Consider the following 9,906-nt stretch of genomic DNA (forward strand, 5'->3'; position numbering starts at 1 on the left):
CCCGGCGGCGCCTCAGAGCCGGGCGGGCTGGGCGGGGGGAGCCGCGCCTGGGAGCTGGTGCGTTTGGTGGTTTCTTGCCTTTTAGTGCTGCAGTTACGGACTGTGCCGGCGCACCTTTGCTCTGTAGGATTAAAGTGGGGCTATGCTTGGGGAATTTTTCCTGTTCGGGAGGAATCTGTCGCTCCTGAGCCTTGGCTCATGCAGCGGATACCCATCCTAGGCAGCAGGTGGCCAGGCAAGGCCCGATACTGCATCCGTAGGGCATACTACATCCGTAGGGCAGCAATGAGTCATGCCGGACATAAGTTACAGGTGAGCAGTGTCTGGGCTTGAAGATAGTAGTTATGTGAGCAAAATAGGAGCTTGACAGGAGAGAACCACTCCAAATTGAGACTTCACTATCAGACTTGACGGGGGTAATGTAGCTATCCATCCAGATGCTGGGCTGAGTTGCACTGCTGCATGCCTCCCACCCCCCCGAATGTACTTGGTCTGTGATGATGACCCCTCCTTCCTCTCATGAATTGATAAATAAAAGGAGGGGAGAAGAAAAGTTCTGTTAACATAAATGGTGCAAAACAGCATTCCTTAAAATTTTTCAATTGTTACTGGTAGGAAATAAGAATATGGTGGGGTGGAGCGGGTTGTGTTCCTCTGGTGCTGTGTTCGAAACCACATAGTTGAATCCTTCTACTGCAGAGTGCCATTGTAGTTGCCTGTAAAAGGGTATGTGCACCAAGCTGTTTGGGTGGGATTTTGATGCCTTTCTCACTCCTTACAGATGCCGGAAGCTGTGCAAACTCAAGACCAACCAATGGAGGAGGAGGTGGAGACCTTTGCCTTTCAGGCTGAGATTGCTCAGTTGATGTCTCTGATCATCAACACTTTCTATTCCAATAAAGAAATCTTTCTGAGGGAGTTGATCTCCAATTCTTCTGATGTAAGTACCTTAACTCCTAGACTGGTTTATGTCTGTAGAACTATGAACGTTTTTAAGAGTAGTTGGGGAATGTTAAAGCCTGCCTGTTGTCTTACAGGCTCTGGACAAGATAAGATACGAGAGCTTGACTGACCCAAGCAAGCTGGATTCTGGAAAAGACCTGAAAATCAACCTGATTCCAAACAAGCATGATCGCACTCTGACCATTGTGGATACAGGCATAGGGATGACCAAAGCTGACCTGGTCAACAACCTTGGTACCATTGCCAAGTCTGGTACCAAGGCTTTCATGGAAGCACTGCAGGCAGGGGCTGATATATCCATGATTGGCCAGTTTGGTGTTGGCTTCTACTCTGCCTACCTGGTTGCAGAAAAAGTGACAGTCATCACCAAGCACAACGATGACGAGCAGTATGCTTGGGAGTCATCAGCTGGGGGTTCTTTCACTGTCAGACTTGATAATGGTGAGTATTAAGTGCTTCTGCTCACTTAGCTTTTTAAACATTTCTGGCACTGAGATACCTATCCCGTGCATTGAAAAAGAAGAGATAGTTACCATGGGTAGTACTAGTCATGTGTCAGATCAAGCACAGGCACAGTTGTTCCTCTACCATTCCAGTCTGAGTAACAACTCATACACATTAAGGGAATGTGTAAACTGTGCGTTATGATTGTAGAATAGTTGGGGTTGGAAGGGACCTCTCAAGTTCAACTCCCCTGCAGTGAGCAGGGACACTTGCAGCTAGATCAGGTTGCTCAGTGCATCCAGCCTCACCTTGAATGTTTGCAGGGATGGGGCATCTGCCCACCTCTCCGGGCAACCTGTTACAGTGTTTCAACATCCTCTTTGGAAAAAGAACTAAGATAGAGGTGTTTTGAAGTGTATTCCTGGAAAGACTTTGCGCAGACTCCTGCAGCAAGTCTGTACACAGAAACTTGAAAGGTGATGCTAAGAGACTAATAATGAAAATGGCCTTAAGTTGGTCTGAAATACATGCTGGGTGCAGTGTGTAATGCTGCTTCTCTGTGCAGAGGCTTGTTCTCCCAGCAGAAATGACTGGTAGAGGGAATGCCTTTTTAAGGGAGGTGTACTGTAGAATTAGCCAAAGCCTAGCCTGCTCCTGCACAAGTAAAACTTGTACAACTCCATTCCAGGTGAACCTCTGGGCCGTGGAACAAAAGTCATCCTGCATCTCAAAGAAGATCAAACTGAATATCTGGAAGAACGGCGAATCAAGGAAATTGTGAAGAAGCATTCTCAGTTCATTGGCTATCCTATCACACTCTTTGTAAGTACCTTGTTTGAAATAATTAAGTATTGCCACCTTGAAGTGAATTTTTGAAGTTCTAAGCAGTCTATGTGTGATTTGTAGGTGAAGATTATGACGTGTAGTATCACAGCCCCCAAACAGTTGAGTAAATTAGCTACTTGACATGTTGTTAGTGGAAATGTAAATAGTGTCAGCTACTGTGTAGGCACATGGAAACAAAATGCCACTTGTGTCTCAGCACGGAGAGTGTAAATCTTGCTGATCCAGGAGGAAAACTCAGCACCATGTTCATGTAGTCTCCAGTGCTGACAGACCTCAAGGGATAACTAGGGATCTCAGAGGTACAACTAGTACATTTCTCAGCTCAACTAGCGATCTCTTCTGTAGGTGGAAAAGGAACGTGATAAGGAGGTGAGTGATGATGAGGCTGAGGAAAAGGAAGAGGAAAAAGAGGAGAAGGAGGAAAAGACAGAAGATAAGCCAGAGATTGAGGATGTTGGTTCTGATGAAGAAGAAGAAAAGAAGGATGGAGATAAGAAGAAGAAGAAGAAGATTAAGGAGAAGTACATTGATCAGGAAGAGCTCAACAAGACCAAGCCCATTTGGACCAGGAATCCAGATGACATTACCAATGAGGAATATGGAGAATTCTACAAGAGTCTGACTAATGACTGGGAAGACCACTTGGCTGTCAAAGTAAGTTCTTGTCCTTCAGGTTGTCTGTGTCACTGAAGCTGGAGGCTTGCTAAACATGTTACTGAGCTGATCCATTGCCTTAGCTCTTCTGTGATAAGTTGCTTTGTATTTAGTGTGATACTGTTAAAGATCTCTTGCAGCTTAGTTCTGGAGATGCCTACAGCTAAAGGGGATGGGCAAGTGAGATCTAACTGTCCTTTGTGTGTGCAGTGGCAAGTTCTTTAAGAAGACGTGCTTCCTACAGCCCAGTATAATACAGGGAACTGTGTCTTGTGGACTGGGCTACTTGCCCAGTAACAACTGACCAGAACTTCAATACGTGCCTGGAGAATGTGCTTGTTCCTGAGCAATGTCTTGCCTACTGTGTTGAATCTCAGATGACCACTCTGCCTTGAGCATTTGAAGAGATCTTAGGGGTTACTAAGGCGAGAGCCATACAAACAGATAAAAATGAATGTCTTGCTTTCTCACAGCACTTCTCTGTGGAAGGGCAGTTGGAATTCAGAGCCCTCCTGTTTGTCCCACGGCGTGCACCCTTTGATCTGTTTGAAAACAGAAAGAAGAAGAACAATATTAAGCTGTATGTGCGCAGAGTTTTCATCATGGACAACTGTGAGGAACTGATCCCTGAATATCTCAGTAAGTATATTTTTGAGGAAATTGTTTCCCCAAATAGTAGAGAAACTGCTTAGCAACTGTGCTGTTTGTCTTCACATTTAAAGAAGTCTGGAAGGGGCAGGACTTGAGTCCTAACCAGAACAGCTCAGAAAGCACTGCTTAATTTGTGTTGTCTGGAGTTCCGTAGAAACGAGTCACGGTTTTAAAGGAGCAAATCTGCCTAGGTGGTGGATAGTAATGTTGGATTTCTTTGAGACCTGGAAAGCTGATTCTCCCCATCATCTTCCAGATTTCATGAGAGGTGTGGTGGACTCTGAGGATTTGCCTCTGAATATTTCTCGTGAAATGCTGCAGCAAAGCAAGATCCTGAAAGTGATCCGGAAGAACTTGGTGAAGAAGTGCTTAGAACTTTTCACGGAGTTGGCTGAAGACAAGGAGAACTACAAAAAGTTCTACGAGCAGTTCTCCAAGAACATCAAGGTTTGTAGTCTTTCTGCCTAGTGGTATTGCCTGTAGGAGCTGAGTAACTGATTTCTTACGCCTGAGGCACTGAACTGCCAGTTACATATCTTGAGATAAGAAGGAATTGCTGAACAGTTTCTGGTTTTCTTGTGCGTTGCAGCTTGGTATACACGAAGACTCCCAGAACCGCAAGAAGCTGTCGGAACTGCTGAGGTACTACACATCTGCTTCTGGTGATGAAATGGTTTCTCTGAAGGACTACTGCACTCGGATGAAGGAGAACCAGAAACACGTCTACTACATCACCGGTGAGTCTGTGAACGCAGGGTTGCGAGGGGTTGTGTTTTGGGGGTTAGAATGTGGAAGACGACCACGTCAATTCTTGGTGAATGTAGGAGCAAAGAAACAGATTTTTAAGCAAAACAAGTGGCAAAGCAGTGATTGATCCTGCAGCAGTCTCTGGCTAAGTTGCACTGCTCACAGAACATCAGCTGAGGTCCCTGTTGAGATCAGGAAGCTTTAGCGTGTCTCCTGAGAGGACAGAACTTGCTGTGTAACTTCAGGAAAGTCCCTTCAGCACTGTGCAGCATCCTCTTACTTCAAACACTGAAGTAAAAGCTAAAGTAACGTCACCGTTAGGGTTCCCGGATGTGATACTCTGTCCAGGAGGGCAGCAGAATTAGCCACGGGTAATTGCTGCCTTCTCTCTGGACTCTACAAGTTCTGCCCGTGCAAACTAGGAGTGCTTTCTTGCTTCTTGCAGGCGAAACAAAAGACCAGGTGGCCAACTCCGCTTTCGTGGAGCGCCTTCGCAAGCATGGCCTGGAAGTGATCTACATGATCGAGCCGATTGACGAGTACTGTGTGCAGCAGCTGAAGGAGTTCGAAGGCAAGACCCTGGTTTCTGTAACAAAAGAGGGTTTGGAGCTTCCTGAAGATGAGGAAGAAAAGAAGAAACAGGAGGAGAAGAAAGCAAAGTTTGAAAACCTCTGCAAAATAATGAAAGATATTCTTGAAAAGAAAGTAGAAAAGGTAATCAGCAACGCTCAGTTCATGGGGATGCAGCGAGTTGTTTAACGGGAAGGCTCACGTAACACCCTGTGTTAGAATGTCTGGAAAGGTCCATCTCTCTGGAAGACTGGATTCCTGGTGAAGTGAAGGGGCTTCTGTTCAGTTGCAAATTCTTGCTTAAATCAAAATGCTTAAAATTGCAACCTGTTTTTTTTTTTTCTACATTCCCTTTCTTAGGTGGTTGTGTCCAATCGTTTAGTTACTTCTCCATGCTGTATCGTAACAAGTACGTACGGCTGGACTGCCAACATGGAGAGGATCATGAAAGCGCAGGCATTGCGAGACAACTCCACAATGGGCTACATGGCAGCAAAGAAGCACCTGGAGATCAATCCTGATCATTCCATCATCGAAACACTGAGGCAGAAGGCAGAGGCTGATAAGAATGACAAGTCTGTGAAGGATCTTGTCATCTTGCTGTATGAGACAGCGCTGCTGTCGTCTGGCTTCAGTCTAGAAGACCCCCAGACACATGCCAACCGCATTTACAGAATGATCAAACTCGGCCTGGGTGAGTTGGAGACCTGTCCTGTCCCCAGAGAAGGGCTGGGTGCCGTTAGCGCCCTTGCAGAGTCCGGGCTGTTGGAGATCACAGTGGTTGCTTTGTGCTTGTGGGACGGGAGCCTGTGACTGGGGGAGAAACTGTGAGCTCTGGTACTGGTACTAACGGTCCGTGTGTTCTCTGAACAGGCATTGACGAAGATGACACTGCTGCTGAGGAAGCTAGTCCAGCGGTCACCGAGGAGATGCCACCTCTGGAAGGAGACGATGACACATCACGCATGGAAGAGGTGGATTAGAAGTTTACAGGAACTCATGAATGTTTCCTTGGCTAATACGAATAAGTTATATTTTGTATATTATGAATGTTACCTGCCAAAAAAAAAAACCTTTGACACTTTGTCTGCATTCCCTCTTTATATTTATTTTCAAAGATGTTATACCTTTATTTTTGTTACATTGCTTTTTCAGCTGATGTGAGATACAAATGCCATTGAGGGAATCTTTTCTTTAACACTGTACAACCCTAAACAGGCAAGTGAGGAGTAGTTATTTCTGTCTGTATTAGCTGGTTGCAGGTGGCAGGGTTTTTTGACTTATTCTTAATTGCCAGAAATGGGAAAGAACTAACAAAGAGGGTTTGACATCAGGAGGTTCAAGTTGTTTAGTGTTCTACAGCTCTTCAACTCCAATTTACGTCTAACATACTGTGCCTAGTAACTAGGTATCTATGAGAGCTGAAATACTTGGGGAAGCTTTAACCCTTTTGCTCCTAACAAGGTGTTGATGTTTAAAAGTTGTTTTTTATACTGTTTAAGGATTCTGGATTGCACTCTACCATAGAATAGAATCCACTGTAAATCTCTATTGTGACTTACGCAGCTCTGCATGTGCAGTTCACACCTAGAACTGTTATAAGAATAAAAGTGTTAAGAATGAGCTGTGTCGCTGGCTCGTCTTTTACGGCTGGGAACAAGGCCCGCTGGTCTCCTGCCGTTCATGTGCACTACTAGCTGCTGCCGTTATGTCCACGACAGGGCACACTCTGCCCTTCCCGTTTGAGAACCAGTACCGGAGCTGTGCTGCCCAGTGTGGTGTGATTGGCACGACCAAGGTGTGCAGTGCTCTCAGAGTGAGGGGAAAGGGCAATGAGTTAGGCTGCAGGAGTATCCAAAGCAACCAGCTTCCTCCAAGCTCCTGTGAAGTAGTTAGTTCTGCGAGTCCTGCTGTCCCAAGGACACAGTGTTCATGGCAAAGCAGCGCTTCCCGGGGTGTGGGGAGAGGCAGGCTCGTGTGTTAACCCCTTGGTGAGGATGGAGTGGTGCACGGGCAGTGCGGCTTCACTGGTGGTTTCACACGGGCATTTCCACACGTCTCGGTGAGCTCTTCTTGCAACTCAGTTCTTCAGCATGGAACTTGGTGAGGGGGGGATACAAACAGGAGCTGCTGCAGTCTTGCACACACAGCTGCTGAGGGCCAAAGTCCACCAAAGCCTGTCTGTGTTGTGAAGATGCCAGGCTCTGTTCTTGAAGCGATGCTGAGTGAGGTGAAAAGGGACCATATTCAGAGGAAGATGCCAGGCTCTGTTCCTGAAGTGATGGCTGAGGTGAAAAGGGACCATATTCAGAGGCAGGGGGGACAGTCCTTCTCACCACCTGCCCTGGTGTATTGTTGCTCCCTTCTGTTCTGTTTGAGAGATGAGCATGAGATAACACCACCTGGCAGTACAGCCAAGGATTTCAGCAACTCCAGGGCCAGGACATGACAAAAACGCTCTGTGAAGCTAAACCTAGTGTTAAGGCACAAGGCCCATCCCGAAGGGACGGTTACGCTAGCTCAGTAAAGACACGGTTTGCAGATGCTGGTTTGCATCTTCGCAGTGTGGGCATGGACTGCAACACGAGTGACCACCTGCACCATTTCGGTCTGCAGTTAGGTCCAGAGAAGCAGCTAACGGACACTGAAGTGATGAGAATTGAGTTCTCTTCTTACTTGGTTCTCCATGATTCTCCCATGCCTTTTCTCTGGTCTGCTTTCCAGCGAGCAGTAGGAAAGCAAGGCCTACAAACACCCGTGATTCCCATGCATGGTGGGGCTGAGAGAGCAGGTCTGTTCCCTTCACCTGGAGCTTCTCAGTCTGCTGAGCATACATCTGCCTCTGCATCCCCCCTGGGGAAAGGACTCCGCTCCTGGCTAAAGGGGCTTGGGAAGGTTTGCTGTGTCTTGCCAACCAGCCAGAGAAGCAGCTTTGTGAAGGAACTCGTCCTTACCCGGTTTACAAACCCCTGTTCAGCTTCAGTGTGGCCCACGCTGCGGCTCTAAGGGGAGCGGTAACTCACAGTTGACAGAAAAGGCTGAAACTGCAAACAAGTGGCCGGCTGATGTATTCCTCAAGTGATGCTCGTGCATCCCTGGGTGTTCAGCTGGCCTGAGACCCGCCGGAAGTAGCAACTAAACCAAGCAATATTCATCCCCCGAAGCCATGCGCGTATCCAGGCGTGTGTCAGAAAGCAGGTGACTGTCATCCAAGAGGCCCCCAAAGCTTTGGCGTCAAAGCTGAGCTGGGCAACGTGTGTGAGAACAGCCTGTGGGGTAACCATTGTCCTTCCCCTGGCAGGATGAGATTACATCGGAGACAACAGTGCCTTCGGTGTGGCTGGACATGTGGGATGCCGGAGCTGCATTACCAAACGCGTGGCTGTGTTACGGCCTGCGCAGCACGCTGAGAAAGGGGTCCAGCGGCCAGGCTGCGGCTCACCGGGCAGCTGGGGGGATGCGTGTCAGCTTCCGGTTTGACTCCACATCCCGCTTTCTTCGGATGATCCAGTTACTGACAGAACTGAGCTCAGAGGAGGAACGTGCAGAGGCTATTGAAGCAGCGTATTAGTCACGTAGAATGGAGGATTTAGGGAAGGAAGCCTGCATATCCACGTGCTCATCACCTTCATTGCCTTCTCAGCATCCTAATCACAAGACGCCAGACCTTAGGTACCTCTTTTACCTAAGGAAGCGGCGGGGGGAACGTAGGCACCAAAATGCTTTCCTCCTACAGCCGCAGAGGAAAGAAGGGGATGTGGGTGCTCCAGGGACATTACTGTGAAGTACTTCAGAACAGCATCAGCTGTCAAAGATAGCTGTGGGTGACTAGAGCTGTATTTCAAGTAAGGCAAAATGTTTCCTCTCCAGTTTTCATGAACAATCTTGGAAGGAAAACATCAGTAGTCCAGCCAGTCTTCAAAAATGAAATTCCCTCTCCAACTGCCGCATGGTTGTTAGTACTGGCTTATTAATAGTCTGCTACAGCGTGATGTTTGCTTTCATTTTTGAGAAAATTCAGTACCTTTCCTCTTCCCTGGCCAACTATGACGTTCCAAAGGCAGATTGAAGAAAACCAGCCTTACACCTATGTTTTGCCAGTGGGGAAACAAGGTTTAGAAAGGGCTGAAGTGATTTTTTTCCAAGGTCAATGATTCCGTGCATCCAGACACAAAGAAAAGTCAAGAACCGAAGCTGTGTTTGTCATCAGGTCTCCAGATGATGCCCTTACATGCAAGAGAAAACTAAGAATCTTAGTGTGTCCTTATGGTTTCTGTACTAGGTAATACCCAGTATTTTAGATGTGGTTCCTCAGGAATATTCGGAACGGCGGCTTCTGAATGCGGCACTTCTGCACTCACCGCCTGGAGACACCAAGGACGTTTGTCTCCCACCCCCTTCTGTTGTGCACCGCAGGGAGAAGACTTTGTGAAGGTAAGAACGGGATGTCATATGGAAACAGCTGTGAGTACAGGAATTTGAAGGCTGCCTGTGTTCCCTTGGGTTTTATGAAGAGCCAACAGCCATGTACATACTGGCTTTCAGCAATCCGGACCTCATTCGGGTTCTTTTCTAGGAGCTCACCTCCTGTCCCCATGCAGAAAACGTTATTTGCTTGATTGCTTTGGTTTCAGCCTGCTTGTCAGACCCCAAGCCCCAGCTGGAGCGCCCAGAGGGCTGCAAAGCTGCGTGTGAAGTGCCAAAAGCCCCAGCTCGCCCTCCACTTACATTCCTTACATTGGGGGATTTGGCTGGAATAAGATACCCATGAGTCAAACATGGCGTGCTGTGAATCAGTTCCCTCTTCCCAGCTCACAGCTGAACAAAACCCACACCCATTAACTAATAGGAGGTATTCAAGACTTAGTTAATAGCTCAAGATTAACATAAACTGCTCTTGAACCTGCGCCCTGAGACAGTAGTCCTGGTTGCTCTGACGGCAAGGGGTGAGGCATGGCCCTTCCCTGACAGGACACAACCTCGGTCAGGCTCTGCTCCAGCTTCCTTGTCACAGAATCATAGAATCACAGA

The 9,906-nt window shown here is 47.5% G+C and overlaps 1 protein-coding gene across 3 annotated transcripts; it reads left to right on the top strand.

Moving 5' to 3' along the window:
• The first annotated feature begins 60 nt into the window (after positions 1–60).
• Positions 61–6,498, top strand: HSP90AA1 (heat shock protein 90kDa alpha (cytosolic), class A member 1). Of its 3 annotated transcripts, none has more exons than XM_010154047.1 (11): positions 61–69; positions 782–940; positions 1,038–1,404; positions 2,096–2,229; positions 2,599–2,907; positions 3,381–3,546; positions 3,815–4,005; positions 4,148–4,295; positions 4,751–5,019; positions 5,236–5,569; positions 5,749–6,498. In XM_010154047.1, exons 2-11 carry the CDS (start codon positions 782–784, stop codon positions 5,856–5,858), a joined length of 2,187 nt encoding a protein of 728 aa, XP_010152349.1. In that variant the 5' UTR covers positions 61–69; the 3' UTR covers positions 5,859–6,498. The 3 variants fall into 3 exon arrangements, with proteins under 3 accessions (XP_010152349.1, XP_010152347.1, XP_010152348.1); XM_010154046.1 differs by lacking the exon at positions 61–69 and having other exon boundaries at positions 786–940; positions 1,038–1,108; positions 1,253–1,404; XM_010154045.1 differs by lacking the exon at positions 61–69 and having other exon boundaries at positions 770–940.
• The last annotated feature ends 3,408 nt before the right edge of the window (positions 6,499–9,906 follow it).

The sequence above is a fragment of the Eurypyga helias genome, unplaced genomic scaffold (genome assembly GCF_000690775.1).
Source record: "Eurypyga helias isolate BGI_N326 unplaced genomic scaffold, ASM69077v1 scaffold21466, whole genome shotgun sequence".
Lineage (NCBI taxonomy): Eukaryota > Metazoa > Chordata > Aves > Eurypygiformes > Eurypygidae > Eurypyga > Eurypyga helias.

Bases quoted from the DNA above. Each gene is read 5' to 3' on its own strand.
- HSP90AA1 (XM_010154047.1), top strand. From the start codon at position 782: ATGCCGGAAGCTGTGCAAACTCAAGACCAACCAATGGAGGAGGAGGTG. The intron at 2,230-2,598 runs GTAAGTACCTTG...TCTCTTCTGTAG, and splicing joins GCTATCCTATCACACTCTTT to GTGGAAAAGGAACGTGATAA. The intron at 4,296-4,750 runs GTGAGTCTGTGA...TGCTTCTTGCAG, and splicing joins ACACGTCTACTACATCACCG to GCGAAACAAAAGACCAGGTG.